This window comes from Carcharodon carcharias, chromosome 30 (assembly GCF_017639515.1).
Source record: "Carcharodon carcharias isolate sCarCar2 chromosome 30, sCarCar2.pri, whole genome shotgun sequence".
NCBI lineage: Eukaryota > Metazoa > Chordata > Chondrichthyes > Lamniformes > Lamnidae > Carcharodon > Carcharodon carcharias.
Window position 1 is genome coordinate 20,030,801 of NC_054496.1, and position 21,708 is coordinate 20,052,508.

The window sequence follows — 21,708 nt, forward strand, 5'->3', positions numbered from 1 at the left end:
CTCAAAGGCTGGGAACGGCACAAATGGAATGTTTAGTAGGACAGTGGCTCAGCAGGCGGAGGCCAGCAAGGTGTGTGACACATCCGGGGCACTGTTTATGACCCTTAGGAAGGTGAGTGGTCAGTTAAATGTGAAGAGTCTAGACCCTCATATGCCATAGGCCCCATAGTTAGTCATGGTGACCATGACAACAGAGCTCCTGGCAGTAGTATCTACAAACAGGACAGGATATTAAAATAGAAAATAATTTCTGGCCAGGTGGACTTCTTTCGGCATTAGTAATCTGGTCCCTTCCCTCGATTGAAGGATCTCAGCGATTTACCATGAGTAAAGTCGATATTAAGGGGAGATGGTGCATAGTGGTAATGTCACCAAACTGGTAATCCAAAGGCCCAGGGTATTGCTCTGGGCGCATGGGTTCAAATCCCACCATGGCAGCTGGTGGAGTTTGGACTCAGTTAATAAAATCTGGAATTAAAAAGCTAGTCTTAGTAATGGTGACCATGAAGCTATCATCAATTATTGTGAAAACCCATCACTTCTGCCCTTTAGGGAAGGAAATTTGCCATCCATACCTAGTCGGGCCTACATGAGGCCCCAGACCCAAGAGGTTGACTCTTAACTGCCCTCTGAAATGACGCAGCAAGCCCACTCAGTTCATGGGCAATTAGGGATGGGCAATGAATGATGGACTTCCCAGCGACACCCACATCCTGTGATAGAATGAAGAAAAAACAATATTAAAAATGCTCCTTGGCTACTAATTTGGTTAATTGCAGCAATTAGATTCTGTCACCAGGCTCTGGGTTTAAGTCCCACTCCAGGGGCTACAGCATTCCAGTGTAGTACTGAAGGAGGGTAGCACTTTTGGAGGTGCTGTCTGCCAGGTGAGATGGCAAGATGTTAAATCGAGGCCCCGCCTGGCTGTTCAGGTGGGCGTATGAGATCCCGTGGTGCTATTTCAAGGAATTATCTCTGGTGCCCTGGTCAATGTTTATCCCTAAATCAACATCACAAAAACAGATTGCTTAGTCATTGTTACACCGCCGTGTGTATGAGGTTGACATGGTCAAAATTGTGGCTCTCGTTTCCTACACGAGAACGGAGCCCAAGCTTCAAATTGACTGTAAGACACTTGGAGATGTCCGATGGTTGTGAAAGATGCTACACAAACGTACATTTTTCTTTTTCTCTATTTTCTTTCTTTGATGTTAAAGGGACAGGATTGGGAAAAAAAAATTAGTTTAAGCCCCAGGCTGTGAAGACAAAAGTAGAAAATAGCTGCAAAAGTTCAGCAGATCAAAGAGTATTTGAGGGGAGCGCAGATCCATTAACATTACAAGTGCAGTTACTTCAAAGCAGTCCCTTCACACCTTAGTAGACACTCGATAACAAGACAGGAAAGCTTGCATTTCTATAGCACCTTGCACAGCCTCAGGATATCCCAAAACACTGTACAGCCAATGGAGGACTTTGGATTTTTTGTCACTGTTATAGTGTAGGAAAGATGCAGCAACATTCACACAGACAGTTGTTCGTCCAATCCCACTCCAGAGACTTGTGCACATAATATAGCCTGTCCCAGCACAGCACTGTGGAGTGCTGCATTGTTGGAGGTACTGTCTTTCGGATGTGATGTTAAACTGATACCCTGTCTGCCCTCCCAGGTGACTGCAAAAGACCCCAAGGGTTCCATTTTGATGAAGAGCAGGGGAGTTCTCCTTGGTGTCTTGGCCAATAATTTTTGTATTAATTTATGGAATGTGAATATCGCTGGCTGGGCCAACATTTATTGCTCATTCCTAATTGCCCCTTGAGAAGGTGGTGGTGAGTTGCATTCTTGAGCTGCTGCAGTCCATGTGGTGTAGGTACACCCACAGTGCTGTTAGGGAGGGAGTTCCAGGATTTTGACCCAGCGACAGTGAAGGAACTGAGATATATTTCCAAGTCAGGATGGTGAGTGGCTTGGAGGGAAACTTCCAAGTGATGGCGTTGCCTTGTGTCTGCTGCTCTTGTCCTTCCAGATGGCAGTGGTCGTGGGTTTGGGCAGCACTGTCGAAGGAGCTGTGGTGGGTTCCTGCAGTGCATCTTAAAGATGGTACACACTGCTGCCACTGTGCGTCAGTGGTGGAGGAAGTGAATATTTGTGGATGGGGTGCCAAGTGGGCTGCTTTGTCCTGGATGGTGTCGAGCTTCTTGAGTGTTGTGGGAGCTGCACTCATCCAGGTAAGTGGGGAGTATTCCATCACACTCCTGACTTGTGCCCTGTAGATAGTAGTGGACAGGCTTTGGGGAGTCAAGACGTGAGTTATTCACCACAGGATTCCTAGCCTCTGATGCCTTGTTGCATAGTATCTGTATGGCTAGTCCAGTTCAGTTTCTGGATGCTGATAGTAGGGATAATGGTACCAGTGATGGTAATGCCATTGAATGTCAAGGGGCGATGGTTAGATTCTCTCTTGTTAGAGATGGTCATTGCCTGATACTTGTGTGGTGTGAATGTTACTTGCCACTTGTCAGCCCAAACCTGGGTATTGTCCAGGTCTTGCTGCATTTGGACATGAACTGCTTCATTATCTGAGGAGTCACGAATGGTGCTGAACATTGTGCAATCATCAGCGAACATCCCCACTTCTGACCTTATGATGGAAGGAAAGTCATTGATGAAGCAGCTGAAGATGGTTGGACCTAGGATACTACCCTGAGGAACTCCTGCAGTGATGTCCTGGAGCTAAGGTGATTGACCTCCAGCAACCACTCAACCATCTTCCTTTGTGCTAGGTATCACTCCTACCAATGGAGAGTTTTCCCCCTGATTCCCATTGACTCCAGTTTTGCTCGGCCTCCTTGATGCCACACTCGGTCAAATGCTGCCTTGATGTCAGGGGCAGTCACTCTCGCCTTGCCTTTGGAGTTCAGCTGTTTTGTCCATGTTTGAACCAGGGTTGTAATGAGCTCAGGAGCTGAATGGCCCTGGTGAGACCCAAGCTGGGCGTCAGTGAGCAGGTTATTGCTAAGCAAGTGCTGCTTGATAGCCCTGTTGATTTATCCTGCGACTGACATCACTGAAACAGATACAAAAGCAAAATACTGCGGATGCTGGAAATCTGAAATAAAAACAGAAAGTGTGGAGCAACACCGCAGGACTGGCACATCTGTGGAGAGTTTCTTTCTTAATCCCCTTAATTTATGTTCAGACAGCTGCTTTCCTTCCATACACACCTCATCCAGATGCCTCCTCTGTTCTTGTACTTCTCCAGTTGCAGCTCAGTTTCACCTTTGCATATTGTCGTTCAACCTCTCCTGCCCTCCACATTAACACAAAACTTCCCTTTTGTTCTTCTTCCCACCCTCCCCCACCTTTCAGTGGCCCAAAACCTGTTGCATTTTCTAATTCTCCTCCGTTCTGATGAAAGGTCACAGACCGGAAACGTTAACTCTGTTTCTTTCTCTGCAGATGCTACCAGACCTGCTGAGTGCTCTGCCATGTTTTCTGGTATTTTTTTTTAATCAATGAAGCAGATTGTCTGGTCGTTTTATTTGTGGGAGCTTGCTGTGTGCAAATTGGCAGCCTTGGTTCCTACACAAGAACATTGACTACACCTCTAAAAGTGCTTAACTGCCTGCAAAATGCTTTAAGATGTCCTGAGGTTGTGAAAGGTGGAATATCAGTAAAAGTCTTTCTTGTTTTCCTCACATCCATTGAACCTGTGAGCAATCCAAGATTTTTGAATCCTAAGTATGCTGACAGTTACTCTGACACCAATTTAACATAATCAGCCAAGGCCATAACTTGGCTCATTTAGACTGTATTTCCTGCCAATGCAACATGGCCATGCAAGATGGCCGCCAATACTCATCCCCGCCTGCGCACTGGTCCACGTATATGCAGAAATCCAATGGCGTCACTGCTGGAGCCTGCAGCCTGGAACTCAGAGTGCAGAGGGGAAGGATTTGCAGACGGGAAATTAAAATCCTTTCCTTGTGGGATATTTTCTTGGACATGTGTTGGTTAGTGTTACTAAGCTCACTATCCCAGTAATGTAAGCAGATGGTAGGTCGCTGCGAGTGTTAGATGAGGCAATATAGTCAAACAATCATAGCAACCTACAATCCACTTACATTACAGGGATAGTGAGACAGAGTTTGGAAACACTAATCATCATGACTACAGTAAAATATCCCTCACGGAAAAGATCTTAGTTTCCCATCTGCAAATCATTCCCTTCTAATTCCCTGTAAAAGGAGTTTCCAGAAGCCACCAATGCCAGTCCAGAATAGAACATTGTCTCTCCTGTTGCCAGTGGTGACTGCACATGTGCCCTGCTGCACATTGCCCCCTATAAAGATGACAGCCGCACATGTGCCCTGCTGCACATTACCCCCTATAAAGATGGCAGCCGCACATGTGCCTTGCTGCACATTACCCCCTATAAAGATGGCGGCCGTTAACCTGGGCTGCCAGCAGCATATAACTGCACATGCATGGCGTTGGCAACAAATGCAGCCATTCATTACGTTTGCTAGAAGCAACTTGCATTAACTTACAGAGGGACCCATTCTCTGCAAACAAAAGGAACATGTTCTAGCCTTGCACCTTTTTTTGAACTACCCGGGAGCCTGGGGAGCCAATAGTTCCCCATTGTTTTCTTTATGGCAACGCGAAGGCCAATCGACTTGCCAACCAATCATCACCCTTTTCTTTTGTCGCATAAACTATTGTGATTGTTGGAAATTTGGTGTTCTTGCATTTGTCCTGAAAAGTGCAAGATGAAAAACTTTGACAACTTGTCTCTCTTTTCATTAGAGTCCAAGATTTATAGGTATGTTCGCATGCATTGCCCACTAGTCAATGCTGAATAATTGACTGAACTCTATCAACTAAGATAAAAACAAAAAACTGCGGATGCTGGAAATCCAAAACAAAAATAGAAACAGAAATACCTGGAAAAACTCAGCAGGTCTGGCAGCATTGGCGGAGAAGAGTACAGTTGACGTTTCGAGTCCTCACGACCCTTCAATTCCACCACCAAACACATCTTCCCTTCACCCCCCCCAGCGACATTCCATAGGGAGCGTTCCCTCCATGACATCCTAGTCCACTCCTCCATCATCCCCTACTCATCCTCCCACAGCACCTTCCCATGCAAACGCAAAAGATGCAAAACCTGCTCCTTCACTTCCTCCCTCCTCACCGTCCAAGGGCCCAAACACTCCTTTCAAGTGAAGCAGCATTTCACTTGCATTTCCCCCAACTTAGTCTACTGCATTCGTTGCTCCCAATGCGGTCTCCTCTATATTGGAGAGACCAAACACAGACTGGGTGACCGCTTTGCAGAACACCTTCAGTCTGTCCACAAGAATGACCCAGACCTCCCTGTTGCTTGCCATTTCAACACTCCACCCTGCTCTCATGCCCACATGTCTGTCCTTGACTTGCTGCATTGTTCCAGTGAAGCTCAACGCAAACTGCAGGAACAGCACCTCATCTTCCAACTAGGCACTTTACAGCCTTCCGGACTGAATATTGAGTTCAACAATTTTAGATCATGAACTCTCTCCTCCATTCCCACCCCCTTCCCGTTTCTTCCCCCTTCCTTTTTGTTTTTTCCAATAATTTGTATAGGTTTTTCTTTTCCCACCTATTTCCATTATTTTTAAATGTATTTCCACCCATTGTTTATTTCTACCTTTTAGTATTCCCCAATCCCCACTAGAACTATCTGTACCTTATCTGTCCTGTCTTATACTCTTAATTAGCACATTCCTTTAGATAATATCACCACTTTTAACACTTCTTTTTTCTTTTGTGTGTGACAGCTTTTGGTTACCTCCATCTATTACTGGCTGCTTGTCCCAACAAAACCAGACCCCCCCCCACCCTTAAACTATCTTATATTTCACCCCTTTCCTATTTTTACTTAGTTCTGTTGAATGGTCATGAGGACTCGAAACGTCAACTGTACTCTTCTCCGTCGATGCTGCCAGACCTGCTGAGTTTTTCCAGGTATTTCTGTTTCCGTTTTTGTTTTCTATCAACTACGATTTCATCTACTGTCAAAGGCTTCTGTGGCAATGATGTCAATTGTGGGTTTTCTGGATGTTCTTGTGGATCTCTTGGAGATGCTTTTTTACCTTTGAAACAGCACCCTGTGGCTTCCTCGTGGCTTTAAGCTGAGGCAAAATTCTGCTTCTGAGGTCTTGCAATCATAACTAAAGCCAGGTAATCTTTAGCAGAGAAATGGTCTGTCCATTAGACCCTGCGACAGAACCGTTCTGGGGAACTTGAGTCATCCTTAGACAGTGGCAGGAATGAGTGAAGACACAAAAAGGAATCAAATGGCGAGCGACAATGGAGACAAAAGTGTGAAATGGTGGCAGAGAGTAGAAAGTAAAGAGAGAGGGAAAGAGAATGTTAAAAGAGAATGACTAGGGATTGAAGAGGGACCAGTGGATAGACAACAGAGAGTAGAGGCAGGAGAATGGAGACAGGGAATGGTGTAGGAGGAATGCAGAAAGATAATAAAGGACAGCAGAGAGTAGAGAGTAGAGAGAGCATGAGTAAAGGGGTGGAGGACAAATAATATAATGACATTGAAATAAAGAGGAAAGAGATAAAGTAAAACCATGGATCATTTAGAGAGATCGGAACGTGGCGAGAGACAATGGGGGAGGAGGTTGAAAAGACAGCACGTAGCACAGAAAAGTGAGGGAGAGAGAAAGAGAGGAGAGGGAAAGAGAACAGTGGAGAAAAAGCCGTGACTGGAGAGTGGAGAGAAATCTGGGTAGATGGACAGTGAGCAACGTGTGTGGGAAGGTGAGACAGTGAAGAGGGTGTGTGTACATGTCTGTGTGTGAAAGAGTGTTGTATCTTACTATGGCTGAAAGCTCTCAATATAGGTCAAGTGACAATTCCCATTAGTTTACAAGTGACAATGCCAAGCATTCTTCAGCATGAGCAACATCCTACAACAGATCTGAGGCTCTGCTTCCCTCCAATAACCCAAACACGAAATCGGAATTTCAATCCATCCCTTACTGTCTACCCTGTCCCTGGACTTTATTCTAGATCAATAGTGAGAACATTACTAACTTCCCCATTGTCCAGTTTAAAGTTTGAACTAAGCAACTTGGCCCAATTGTTGGTGGAACACATACTCCTGTAGGAGCTATGAGCATTACAAAATCTGAGACTTAGTTTACTATGAGCCATGTTTCACATTCTGTTTCTTCTCCAATGTTTCCCACTGTTCTTCATACACTCACCCACTCTCTCTTCACTATGGTGTCTCTCCAACCTCCCTCCCCATTGTCTCAGTCTGTCTGTATTTTTATTCATTCACACGATGTGAGTGTTACTGGCAATCCCGCTATTTATTGCTCACCGCTAGTTGTCCTTGAAGAGGTGAACATTAGCCTTCTTGAACCGCTGCCTTTTTGTAGGGGTTTCATACAACTGAGTGGCTTATTAGGCTATTTTAGAGGGCAGTTAAATGTTAGCCACATTACGGAGCTACATACAGAGGAGATGGCAGGAGATTAGCAAACCGGTCAGGTTTTAACAAAAATTCCACCGCTTTGTGGTCACCTTTACTGACATCAGTGAGATCGAATTCAAATTCCTAAAGGCCCTGGTGGGATTTACAAACTCATACCTCTCGATTGTTACTCCAGGTCTCTGGACTACTGGACCACTAGCTCAGTTGCATAACCATGATGCTACCAAACCCAGTCAATGGTATCCAACAAAGAAACTCATGGCTATATGAGTAGTTCAATATAAATGTTCTTGGACACCAGTAACAATGACCAATACTTTGATCACCACATGTTAAAGAGCAGGAATAAGTACATTGAGTGGGAAGATGTATTAAATTTTGATTGTACAAGTTTAAGTTTAGTGTGGACAATTTAACAGGAACTTTAATAATGTTATTGGTAGAATATTCAAGGGAGATGGTGGAGTATTGGTAATGCCACTGGACTAATAACCCACGGGCCTGGGCTAATGCTCTCAGGATAAAAACAGATGTTTGAAAAACTCAGCAGCATCTGTGGAGAGAGAAAGAGAGTTAACGTTTCGAGCTCAATATGGCTCTTCTTCTTCAGAAGCAGAGTCAAACAGACTCGAAACGTTAACTCTCTTTCTCTCTCCACAGATGCTGCCGGACCTCCTGAGTTTTTCCCAGCATTTTCTGTTTTTTTCCCAGGGATATAGCCCATCTTCAATAAGCCTCGTCAGTCTTTTTATTCTGTCACCTTCCCCTCTTTCCTGCCAAGTCACCACTCATTCTGTAGTATTTGTATCAGAAGAGCTGCACTGGTCACTTGCAGCTGCTAGTGGGAAACGTTCTTTGTTCATTCTTTCATGGGATGTGGGGGTCGCTGGCAAGACCAACATTTGCAGCCCATCCCTAATTACCCTTGAAGTGAGTGGGCTTGCTCGGCCATTGCAGAGGGCAGCTAAGAGTCAACCAACCACATTGCTTTTGTGGGGTCGGAGTCACATGTAGGCCAGACCGGGTAAGGATGGCAGATTTCCTTTCCTAAAAGGGCATTAACAAGCCAGACGGGTTTTTACGTCAATTGACAGTTTCAAACTTCCAACTTCAGATTTTCATTAATTGAATTGAAATTCCACCAGCTGATTTGGTGAGATTTGAACCCTCACCCCCAGGGCATTAAGATCAGAGCAAACTAATGTGGATGCTGGAAATCTGTGTCGCGAGAAACGGAGTTAGCGTTTCAGGTTGTGATCTTTCGTCAGAACTGGGAAAGGTTCGAAATGTAATGACTTTTATGGAGGTGAAACACGGAGGAGGGTCAGAGGGAAAAAAAAATCAAAAGGTTTGTTGAGGAGCAAAAGACGGGAGACATTAGCGGACCAAAAGAGTTGGTGGGGCAAAGCCAAAAGGGAGTGGTAATGGGACACGTGGAGAAACAAAAGATATGCCCCGTGGAGGTGTGAATGGCAGAATCATGGACAAAAGCAAAAACGACGAGGCGAAGGAGACAAAATGGGGGGTGTGGGGGAGGGTCAGGGATTGCCGACCGAACTTGTCGAACTCAATCCCCTGTGGTCTACCAGAGCAAAGGGAAAATACCTGAATTTTAATAGTGCCTATGGTGGCTCGAAGGTGTCCCAACATATTTTACAGCCAGCGGACTCGTTTTAACCCATGGTCCCTTTGTACAGATTATATTATACCATTGGCTGATCTTCATTGGCTGTAAAGCACTTTGTGACCTTCAGAGGTCGTGTAACGTGCAATTAAGTGTAATTCTGAACTCTTCCCGAATCACAAAATGTGTAGTTGATAGTTGAACATGACAACAAGTTACACATAACATTCTTAACATTCGTTCAGTTAATCGGTGTAAGGTGGGGGATAAACGTTGATCGGGGTGCCAAATCTTCATGCTTGTCTTCAAAAACAGTAAGGAAATTTCTATGGCTGCCTAATAGGTCAGATGGCTTTGGTTTAGCATCACATCCGCCTCTGACAGGGCAATATTCTCTCATTACTGAGATGGATTGTCAGCCTGCATTGCGCACCCAAAGTCTTAATATATGGCCTGGAGTCACGATCTTGACATGTGGGGAATTTGCATTAGGTGGCTTTTGCTGCCAATGCCGAGCATGCACAGTTTGACTGTTTTACTCATTAAGTCAGTGAGAGCGATGGAGTGTGCAGTGGCCAGGACCAATGATGGCACTGTTCATATCATCACAGCTGGGCAGCGGCCAGGCATAATGATGGCACTGTTCATATCATCACAGCTGGGCAGTGGCCAGGACCAATGATGGCACTGTTCATATCATCACAGCTGGGCAGCGGCCAGGCACAATGATGGCACTGCTCATATCATCACAGCTGGGCAGTGGCCAGGACCAATGATGGCACTGTTCATATCATCACAGCTGGGCAGTGGCCAGGACCAATGATGGCACTGTTCATATCATCACAGCTGGGCAGTGGCCAGGACCAATGATGGCACTGTTCATAATCATCACAGCTGGGCAGTGGCCAGGCACAATGATGGCACTGTTCATATCATCACAGCTGGGCAGTAGCCAGGCACAATGATGGCACTGTTCATATCATCACAGCTGGGCAGCGGCCAGTACCAATGATGGCACTGTTCATATCATCACAGCTGGGCAGTAGCCAGGCACAATGATGGCACTGTTCATATCACCACAGCTGGGCAGTGGCCAGGCACAATGATGGCACTGTTCATATCACCACAGCTGGGCAGTGGCCAGGACCAAAGATGGTGCTGCTTAATTCATCACAGCTGGGCTATGGCATCCTTTTAATGTGCATGAGGAAAGAATTCTCCCAGCAGTGAGAGGTGGCACAACAATTCTCAATGCACTATATGGAGAAAGTGCCTAAACTTAATGATATCAAGATGTTATGTATCCCACTGTGTCTCTGTTTATCTCAGTCTTGAACAACGGTCCGGGGTAACAATGAAATTGCAGACAGCCTTTGAACGAGGGAGCCCCCATGGAAGCCAACAAGAAACATTGCACAAGTTTGCTTGTCAGGCTGCCCACAAGACAGGCCCCAACCACCTCCCCCTGCCACGCCCCCTCCCCTCTCTCCACCACCCACTGCTGGCTTAATACCAGTGGCACTGGGATGAGGCCCTTAAGTGGGCCATTTAAGGATCTCAGTTGGTGGCAGGGCGTAAGGGCCTTCTACTGGCCTTCCTGCGTGGACTTAATCAGGGTGGAGGCGGGAAGCTGGGGGGGGGCGGGGGGGGGGGGGGGTGGGGGGGGTGAGGGGTGCCCATCCGCCATCCTCCTGCCTGATGAAATGGCTGCCACCTGCCACCAAACTCACCATGGGAGAGGGCATTAAATTCCTCCTTAACTTTCTCTCTCCGGCCATTCTTTCGGTAGCGCGGTGTTGGAAGAAGACTTCGGCAGAACAGTGCCTGTCGCTCAGTTATTCCCCAGGATAGCAGTTGAGAGTTGAGCAGCCACCTGTTGATGTGGTGAGCAGGTTGGGAAGTGTAAGCGGAGGGAAGCTGCACCTGGGCTGTCTGATGTCTCCCACACTCAGGGCCCACGCAGAGTGGGTGAGGCGGGTGGCGAGGGAGATCAGACTGTGGTTGAGGCCAGTGGGAAGCAATAACTCAAGGCTTGCATTCAGCAGCCTTGGTTTAACGGATTGCAACCTCATCAGAACAGGCAGAATGAGCCTTGACAGGAAATCTCACGGCTGACATTCATATGCTCAGTTTCCACCATTAGACTCAACTGTTCCAATGCTCTGCTGGCTGGCCAGCCGACATTCACCCTCTGTAAACGTGGATTCCAAAACTCTGTTGCCCATGTTCTAACTCAGACCAAGTCATGCTAACTAATCGCCTCTGTGCTCGGCTCCTTGTCCCCCACCTTCTCGGTTTGAAAACTCTCGTCCCTGCGATCAAAGCCCTCCATGGTCTCAACCCTCCCTGACTTTATAACTTTCTCCAGCCTTAAGACCAATTAGATCAATGCACTCCCGCCATTTTGAGCCTATTGACCATTCTTCACTCCTCCCCTGGCAGCTGTGTCTTCAGCCGCCAAGGCTGTAAGCTCTGGAATACCCTCCTTGAACACTTCTGCCTCTCTCTCCCTTTAAGATGTTCCTCAAAACCCAAGTCTTCAAGAAAGCTTTTGGTCACCTGAACACATATAAGGTATTGTTTGATAACGCTTCAATTAAGTACAGATCTACAAAATTAAAGGTGCTATCTAAATGCAAGGTATTCTTGTATCTAGGTATCCCCCTTACACTTACGTTTTTTTTATTTGTTCATGGGCATTACTAGCTAGCCCAGCATTTATTGCCCATCCCTTATTGCTCTTGTCCAGAGAACATTTAAGAGTCAACCACATTGCTGTGGGTCTGGAGTCACATGTAGGCCAGACCAGGTAAGGATGGCAGATTTCCTTCCCTAAATTAGTGAACCAGCTGGAATTTTACAGACAATCAGCAACGTTTTCATGGTTATCCAGGTTTTTTTTTTAACTCAAATTCCTCCATTGAATACTGATGATGGGATTCAAACCCAGGTCCCAGAGCATTACCCTGAGTCTCTGGGTTACTAGTCCAGTGACAATACCACTATGCCAGCAGCTATATTGCTGATATTGCTGAGTGTAGTTGCTGATGGTTGTCTGTTTAATTGAAGTGTTTGGAGGTACGTTGCATTGCTCATTGTTACCAGTGCGACGATTGGCCTCTGTGCACACTTAAAGTGCCCTTATTAACCCTGTGGCTTAGCTGAAACCGTGGAATCTCATCATATCTCAGACTGAAAATCAGCAGATCGAGTTTTTGTGCCTGTGGTGAGTTGTTTTTTTCAGCTTCTTGGCTGGATTTGATGCCACTTCCCCACCCTCCCTCCATCAGCCATGTTATTAGTGGAGGAGGATGTGAAATATGATGACTGGTTAGCCCACTCACCTCTTGACTACCGTGACCCGGTCCCCAGGATATGGCCCACCAAAACTGGCAGCCCACCCACCAGTTTTAAAAAGATAATTATTGGACAATTGAGCTCGATAACAAGCCAATTGATTTGAACAGTATGCTGCACACATCATAATACAGGTGACATGGGCAGGCTGGCAAGGCCAATTTTTAAAGATAACTCTCTTGATAATGTGGGAGGGAAAGGGTTTGGGGGGTGAGGGTGCCATGTGTGCATTGGGAACACCCCACCTTTGTGCCTCCCCACCTCGCCTCCAAAACCTGCCTCCCCATTCCCCTCGCCCCTTTCCCTAGACTCCCCAATCCCTGACTGCCTTAAAGGCTTTGGGCTTACCTGAGTCCAGGTCCCATTGCTCTGCCTCCCAAGGCCTGCCTGCAGCACCAGCAGTCCCACGACTCAGTTCTGGTGCTGCTGGAGCTGTTAGAGCTGAGGTTAGGGGTTAGGGGCTATGATTATGTTGAGGGTTAGGGGCTAGGGTTAGGGTTTTTCATTGGGGTTTCAGGTAGTGTTAGGGGTTAGGGGTTATTGTTACGTTGAGGGTTTGGGGTAGGGTTAGGGTTTATTGGTTGGGATTAGGGTTCGTGTTAAGGGTTAGGGGTTATGATTATGTTTAGGGCTTGGGGTTAGGGTTAGGGTTCATTGGTTGCGGTTTAGGGTTAGGGTTAGTGTTTATTGTTTGGGGTTTAGGGTTAGGGTTAGGGGTTCTGATTATGTTTAGAGTTTGGGGTTAGGGTTGGGGTTCATTGGTTGTGGTTTAGGGTTAGGCTTAGGGGTTATTGTTATGTTGAGGGTTTGGGGGTAGGGTTAGTGTTTATTGGTTGGGGTTTAGGGTTAGTGTTAAGGGTTAGGGGTTATTGTTATGTTGAGGGTTCGGGGTTAGGGTTAGTGTTTATTGGTTGGGATTAGGGTTAGTGTTAAGGGTTAGGGGTTATGATTATGTTTAGTGTTTGGGGTTAGGGTTAGGGTTTTTTGGTTGGGATTAGGGTTAGTGTTAAGGGTTAGGGGTTATGATTATGTTTAGGGCTTGGTGTTAGGGTTAGGGTTCATTGGTTGGGGTTAGGGTTAGTGTTAAGGATTAGATGTTATGATTATGTTTAGGGTTAGGGGTTAGGGTTAGGGTTCATTGGTTGAGGTTAGGGTTAGTGTTAGGGGCTAGGGGTTATGATTATGTTTAGGGTTAGGGGTTAAGGTTAGGGTTAAGTTTTAGCGGCTACAATTTGGGGTTAGGTTTAGGCTTTAGTTTTAGCATTTAGGGTTAGGGGTTATGTTGAGTTTAGGATTGGGGGATAGGATTAAGGTTTCTCTGCTTATCTGAAAATTCCAAATTACAGTGCCTTAGAAATTGGATGGTTCTGTTCCCAGTTAGCTGGCATAAAGGCAAGTTTACTAAAGAAGTATCTGAATGTGGAGACGGGAGGTGAATGACCACTTTTCCCAGCTCTCGCAGCAGTCCTGAAGACCCTTGTCAATCGTAGCCTGGCTACTTATTGTATGTAAATTCAATGTAACTGCATCAAGCTGCTCCTGGGAATCTATAGTATATTATTGCTTCCAATGGGATTCTGGGGCCCAGTGAATGAGGTGTTCAGAAGATTCTCTGCTTAAGCTCAGTTTCTACAATGAAAAGAAACTTTCAAGACTGGACAATTGCTGCAAAAGACTTTATGTACAAAATGTGGAGCTGACCAGATACCAGTCCAGCCTCCTACATTCACTTTCCTTCCTAGCCTTTTCTGTACTTGGATAACCATCTCCACCGGAAGCCACAAAACATTGTTATCTCGAAACCGATCAAGAAAAGCTAAAGAATGTGAGATCATTTCCAACACAGCATGTTCCAACCTCTGCTTGTTTGCCCTACGTGGGCAATATCTTTATTTTCACAGATACCCACCCTACACACAGTTTCTCCTGACTGTGTGTTCATTGTATTAAAATTAATATTCACTCCATTCTGATTCCAATTCAGTATACCCATCATCTGAAAACTATTGCTGTACTCTTGTCAGTCATTCTATCCTTCTATATATATTTATTTATATACCTAGATAGATGTGTGCGTACACACACACACACACACTCACACACTAAACACACACACACTCGCACACCACACACACCATACACACATACACACACACACACAACAGACAGACACACACACACACACTGCACACATTACAGACACACACAGACCACACACACATGTATACACATTCACACATACACACCACACACATGCACACACCACACATGCACAACATACACACGTACACATTCACACCACAGACACACTCACACGTATACACCACACACACACACACATTCACGCATACATACCATACACATGCACACACATGCACACACACACATTCACACCACACACACATTCACACCACACACACACATATCCCATTTAAGATGGAGATGCAGAGGAATTCCTTCTCTCAGAGGGTCATGAATCTTCGGAATTCTCTATCCCAGAGAGCTGTGGAGTCTGGGTCATTGAATATATAGACAGATTTTTGACCAATAGAGGAGTCAAGGATTATGGGAAACAGGCAGGAATGTGGAGTTGAGGCCACAGTCAGATCAACCATGATCTTATCAAATTACGGAGCAGGCTGAAGGAGCTGTATGGCCAACACCTGTTCCTCTTTCTTATGTTCTTATAATCTGCTGGCTTTTACAGGATTGGGGTCACACAATCACAATATTCTTAACTGCCTTGTCTTCACTCTTCATTTTCAGTGTCCTGCATGACACTTCACCTCAGCTCCCAGAGCATAAATTGTGCTTCAACTCCTCAGGTGAGAAGGCTTCCTCAGCCATAATCTCTAAGCTCCTACGAGGGGAATGGAGCCAACATACAGAGCAATCCTTGTGGTCTTTGCATTTCTGTACTTTAGAAATGCAATCAATGTGAAAGCATAAAGGGAACATGCCATTTCTGATCATTGAATTGGAGACAATAGCTTATAAACAAGACCCAGATATTCGGAGACCAATTCATGAGTTTGCAATCTTAAGGATAAAAAAAACACTGCGTAGCAATGATGTTCGTTTCCGCAGTGTTCAATGGTTCAATTGTTCTGCGCTCAATTATGTGTATCTGGTAACTGATCTATGCTCACTGTGCTTGATCGGTTAAACCTGGGTGCGGACTCTGAGACAAGTAAACAGACGCAGAAGCTACTAGGAGTTGGGCTGGAAGACATTATGAAACATTGGATGGAACTTTGTAAATAAGGTTCCTGCTCACTTAGGCCGGAATGTTCCAGCCCGTCACACCGGCAGTATCTTCTGGTCCCCCTGATGTGAATGGAGATTTCATGTGAATGGAGTGGCTCGCTGGCACTAACACAGAGGAACCCATTGTTGGGGTTGGGGGTGGGGGGGTGGGGAGGTGGTGCTGGAAAACTCTGGCCTTAGAAACTAATGCCATCTCTGCATTGTTCTGAGAAAAATCAAATATATAAAATACACAAACATTACAAGTACTACAATTTAAATTTATTGATGGTCAAGCACATTGGGACATTTTAAGAATGGGATAAGGTGCTAAATACATGCAAATCCTCAGCTTCTCTCTTAACCCGGACACAGTGAAATAGATAATGTTTTTTAAAGGGTAGTTATTCATTCATGGCATGCGTGTGTTACTAGGAAGGCCGACACCTATTGCCCATCCCGATTTCTCCTCGAGAAAGGTGAGTCCGCCTTCTTGAACTGTTGCACTTTGTGTGGTGAAGGTTACGTTATAAACTATTGAAATTATTCTGCCTATGTGACCTGTTTCTAAAACTGAAGTGTTGCCTCCACTACTTCTGAAGGCTTCAGCATAGATGATGGAAGAGGGTCCAGCATCTTGTCAAGAAATGGAACCACCAGCAAACCAGGACAATGAGCGCTCTGGGCTATTCAACTGTGGCACAACTCACAAAACAGCCCGAACCTGTCCTTAGCTGAAGTCTGCACAGGGACGGGGTGCAGAGGAGATTCACCAGGATGTTGCCTGGGATGAAACATTTGAGTTATGAAGAGAGGTTGGATAGGCTTGGGTTGTTTTCTTTGGAGCAGAGAAGACTGAGGGGCGACCTGATCGAGGTGTACAAGATTATGAGGAGCATGGACAGGGTGGATAGGGAGCAGCTGTTCCCCTTAGTTGAAGGGTCAGTCACAAGGGGACATAAGTTCAAGGTGAGGGGCAGGAGGTTTAGGGGGGATGTGAGGAAAAACCTTTTTCCCCAGAGGGTGGTGATGGTCTGGAATGTGCTGCCTGGGAGGGTGGTGGAGGCGGGTTGCCTCACATCCTTTAAAAAGTACCTGGATGAGCACTTGGCACGTCATAATATTCAAGGCTATGGGCCAAGTGCTGGTCAATGGGATTAGGTAGGTAGGTCAGGTGTTTCTCACATGTTGGTGCAGACTCGATGGGCCGAAGGGCCTGTACTGCACTGTGTGATTCTGTGATTCAGGAGACACTTTCCATTGCAGGACAATTGTAGTGCAGCATTGCAACCCTGGCTATGATAAGTTAACAGGCCAGAATTTGGACCTAGGGCCTTTTGATGTGAATGGTTTAGTAACTAGCTGTATGGTAAATATACCTACGTTCACCAAATTATAATTGTCAGCCACAATTACTGATTTATATTGCTTCACTGTCGCTGGGTCAAAATCCTGCAACTCCCTCCCTAATAGCATTGTGTGTGTACCTACACCACATGGACTGCAGCGGGTCAAGAAGGCAGCTCACCACCACCTTCTCAAGGGTGATTTGGGCTATGGTCTAGCCAGCGACACCCACATCCCATGAATGAATTAAAAAAACCAATACTTCACAAAGCATAAAATTAATCCATTTTATTTATATTAACTTTCTAAGTTTCGAGCAGTTCGTCAACAATCTTCTTGTCATACTTCATAATCTGTAAACTGTTTTATTGATGCTACTTTTGGATTGTCCTAGAGTTCCCCCTCTCTGTCATTCACGGGATTTCCAGAGAATGAATTTAGATCTTCCGATTGGCCCTGACTTAGAGCATCACTGGATTAATGGGAGCCACCTGGAATGCTGAGGGGCATCAACTGAACCGATTCCTGAACCAGCTCCAGCAGGAGTCACTGTTGGCAGGTCAGGAGCAGATTCCCCTGCCTACCCTTTCCATACTATTGGGTAATCAGCATTTTTAAAAAGCCTTTCATGGGATGTGGGCATCGCTGGCATGGCCAGCATTTGTTGTCCATCCCTAATCACTCTTTAAGATGGCAACCACATTGCTGTGGGTCTGGAGGCACATATAGGCCAAACCAGGTAAGGGGGGCAGATTTCCTTCTTGATTGGGAATTAGTGAACCAGATGGGTTTTTTTTTTAAAACAAAAAAAGAGACTAGCTTCATATTCCAGATTGATTAACTGAACTTTAAACTCCAGCAGCTAGCGTGACGGGATTTAAACCTCCTTACCCATAGCATTTGGATTAACAGTCCAGTGACATTACTACTACACCATCATTGCCAGATAGATAATTACTCATTATGATGACACCAGGTCTTGGCCCCCTTTGTGTTGCTCCACGTTTTGATACAAAGCTGAGAGAAGTGTTGGCAGAAAATAAAATGTCAGAATAATAACAAAAAAAAACACAACAGCATAGAACCCAATGGATAGGATTGAACGTCCCTCCAGAATCAATCCAGATACTTCGAAAAACACAGCACAATGTTCTTTAACATGAAGTCACACTGACTCATGATAAACTATGTACTGTACGACACAAAATACTACAAACACATAAGAGCAACAGAAAGAGAAACCCCCGAGATTGGCTTCATTAGGATGGTCCCTTCCACTCGGGTGGACGGTGTCTGGTGCAGAACATGCATGTCAAACATATGTCTTCTTATCCTTCTTTGAGCCCAAGTCCGTCCCCATTCCACATGTGCATCTTCCACGTGGTATTCCTCCCGTCGGTTCAGAAATGAGTTGACCCATTGTATGGGGCCAATCTGACCCATGAGAAGGATCCATAACGACCTCCCAGCCCATCAATAGCAACAACCTTCATTGAGAGATTCACAATCCCTCCCAGCACAATCTCCCTGGTAAAAGTGCATGTCGGCTTAATTCTTCAAGTTTGGTCAGAAGATGTTCATGGCGTGCTGTGAAGGCTGCTGGGTCTGCTCTGAAACAACCGACAAAGATAGAGATCGATTAGTCAATGCAGTCTTAGCTTCTCGCTCTAAAACACAGTCTTGGTTTCTTTCAAAAGCCACAGCCACTGCACACAGGCACTGTGTGGTGGTGCTTCAATTGTGACTCACTGGGCTGAATTCTTGCCTTTCAGTTGGAAGATTTCCTCCTGGAAGTTTTAAAGAAAGGTGTAAATCTATGCTGGCACTCCAGTGGAGTACTGCTGAGGGTTCTATTTTAGCACCAGTAATAATTTCACTCGCTGCCGAGCTTCAGGATTGCTTCCTGGTTTGTTCAATATGTTACGCGGTTACTTCGCAGGTTCTGGTTCCAATCCAATGAGCACCATGCCCGTCGGATAGCTGAGCTGTGCACTGGAATACCAGAATTCCCAATTGTGCTCTTCCAGCAAGTGTGCTTCCACAGCAGGAGCCGCATTTGTGAAGTTAGCCCTTACATAGGCAACGCTTCAGCCTTGTTGCCTCAAATGCCCTCTGAACAAGGGCAGTTAGGGATGGGCAATAAGTGCTGGCCTAGCCAGTGATGCCCACATCCCATGAACGAGTATTGAGGGATGATTGGTCACCAGAGGGAGAGATGAAGCAATGCAGTCCAAGTGAACTTCAAACAAAACTGTTGTTTAGCCAGTAGATGTCACTTACACACTGAAAATGTATTAGCTCAAATTGTGGTATATTATGCTTATGGGGGTTTTTTACTTACTCCTCATTTTAAAACCCTACCTTCAACGTTGGATTACTGAAAGCTGAGACTGGATGGCTCCTTGCAGGATTCCTTACCCAGTGCTAAGTTGGTGCTCCCCAGTGTGGGGCCGTTGCCAGGATATATTGGCAAATTTGTTCTCCTTAGAGAGGAGAATGCTGAGAGGAGGATTGATGGTGGTCAAAATCATGAGGAGTCTGCACAGATAGAGAGAAACTGATCCCGTTGGCAGAAGGGTCGAGAACTAGAAGACATCAATGTAAGATGATTGGCTAAAGAACCAAAGGAGATGTGAGGAAAAGCCTATTTTTTTAATGCAGCATGTGGTTAGGATCTCGAATGCACTGCTTGAGAGTGTGTGGTGGAGGCAGATTCGATTGTGGTTTTCCAAAATGATAATTTTTTGAAGAGAGAAAATTTGCTGAGCTACTGGGGAAAGGCAGGGGATTGGGACTGGCTGAGTTGCTCTTGCAGACAGCCAGCCCAAACATGATGGGCCGAATGGCTTCCTTCTGTGCTGTAACCATTCTATGATTGTGTGTTAAGGAGCTTCTGCCAGGTGTCATGGAAGGGTCCACATTGACTGACAGGCAACCAAGCTTGTCTGTGCAACAATAACCAATTTTCCTTCAATTGAGTAAAGGATTTTGCATTTATATAGTGCCTTTCACCACCACAGGACATCTCAAAGTGTTGTGTAGCCAATGGCGTACTTTTACAGTGTGGCCACTGTTGTAATGTGGTAGCCACGCTGTGCACAGCAAGCTCCCACAAACAGCATTCTGATCATTCTTTTTTTTCTGATATCAGGTGAAGGATAAATATTGGCCTGGAGACAAAGGAGAAATCCCTGTCCTCCAAAATGGTGCCATTGAATCACCTCGATACAAGAACACCTTTGACAGTGCAGCACTCCCTCACTGCCACACTGGAGTGGATTCGATGATCAAATTCTGGAGCGAGACTTGAACCCTCAACTTTTTTGGCTCTGAGCTAAGGGTGCCTTCCAATGGAACCAAGGCTAACACTGTGGAATGATAAGGGACAGCAGGCGATTAAGGAATCCAGAATACTCCCAATCATTTCCAGATGTTTCCCTGGGCTTAACAGCAGGTCACCTCTCCACTCAGAGCGAGGGAGTACTGTGTAGAGAGATTAAAATGGAGAAGCAAACCTGTTGAGTTGAGGCATTCCTTGATTGTAAATTCATCATTGGCACAGTGGAAGTCTGGATGAACTCTGAGTATAGAATGGGCTTTAAGCAGCAGATGCGCGAGAGCTGTTTCCAAAATTCTTCCCTCACCTTTGAAAAGAAAATGGCCAAATTAATGATCAGACTGGAGACACTCGTATGCAAAGTTCTAGAGGATCAGACCTCGTGGGTAGGTATCTGAATTAAGGGACACACACACGAAAGAGAGAAAAAATACAGGATATGTTGAAAAGGTGAGATCACAGCACAATAGGATCACATTGCATGTTCAACCCATATACCAGCTCCTCGAAAGAGTTATCCAGTTAGTACCACAAGCCCCCTGTTCTTTCCCCATAGATCTGCAAGATTTTCTTTATCCAGTACAGTAAACTGTGTGTTATCCGGCACCCTACAAACCACAATTCTCTCTGAGCCAGAATTTATGACGTTCCTCTAATGCAAATTGCCACTTTACCAACCAGAAGTGAAGCAATTATCCAGACACTATACCGTATTATTTAATACTTTAATTTATGTTTTAATGCACCGTTGAAGATTGGAAGTAAAAAGAATATGGTTCTTTACTTCCTGAGTACATGCATATTAGTTAATGCTACAAATATTGTGCTATATCCCATCGGTAATTAGAACTCTCTGTTAACCAGCATTTTCGATTAACCGGCACCACCCATTCCCGGCGCATGCCGGATAATAAAGATTTTTGCGTATATTCTCTTTTGAAAGTTGCTGTTGAATTTGCTTCCACCCCACCCTTTTAGGCAGTGCATTCCAGATCACAACTCACTGCATAAAATAAAATTCCCCTCACTCTCTCCATCTCTGGAGTTTTCTTTCCTTTTTTTATGCCAATTAGCTTAAATCAATGAAAAAGAAAATGAAATGAGTGGAGAGGAGGTTCGTGAGGGGGTGTAAACACCGGTAGAGAACAGAATGAACGGCCTGTTTCTGGACTGTAAACTCTGTGTCGTTCGATGAGGTACAGTGGGTGCTGAGTGTTGAGAAAAAGAAAGGGGATTGAATAGGCCAAGGCAGGAAACACTAAGAGTGGCCAAAGGGGACGATTGTGAGTACAGGTCGA

The 21,708-nt window shown here is 45.4% G+C and overlaps 1 protein-coding gene across 1 annotated transcript in view; it reads right to left on the reverse strand.

The window, feature by feature from the left end:
• Nucleotides 1–17,838: 17,838 nt before the first annotated feature.
• Nucleotides 17,839–21,708, reverse strand: part of LOC121271332 (adhesion G protein-coupled receptor E1-like) — an 80,407-nt gene continuing 76,537 nt past the window's right edge. Inside the window, exons 18-19 of the mRNA XM_041177271.1 lie at nucleotides 20,589–20,717; nucleotides 17,839–18,683 (exon numbers count right to left, since the gene is read on the reverse strand). Of these exons, the coding sequence (XP_041033205.1) occupies nucleotides 18,651–18,683; nucleotides 20,589–20,717 (162 nt within the window). The 3' untranslated portion in view covers nucleotides 17,839–18,650. The remainder of the gene's footprint in view (nucleotides 18,684–20,588; nucleotides 20,718–21,708) is intronic.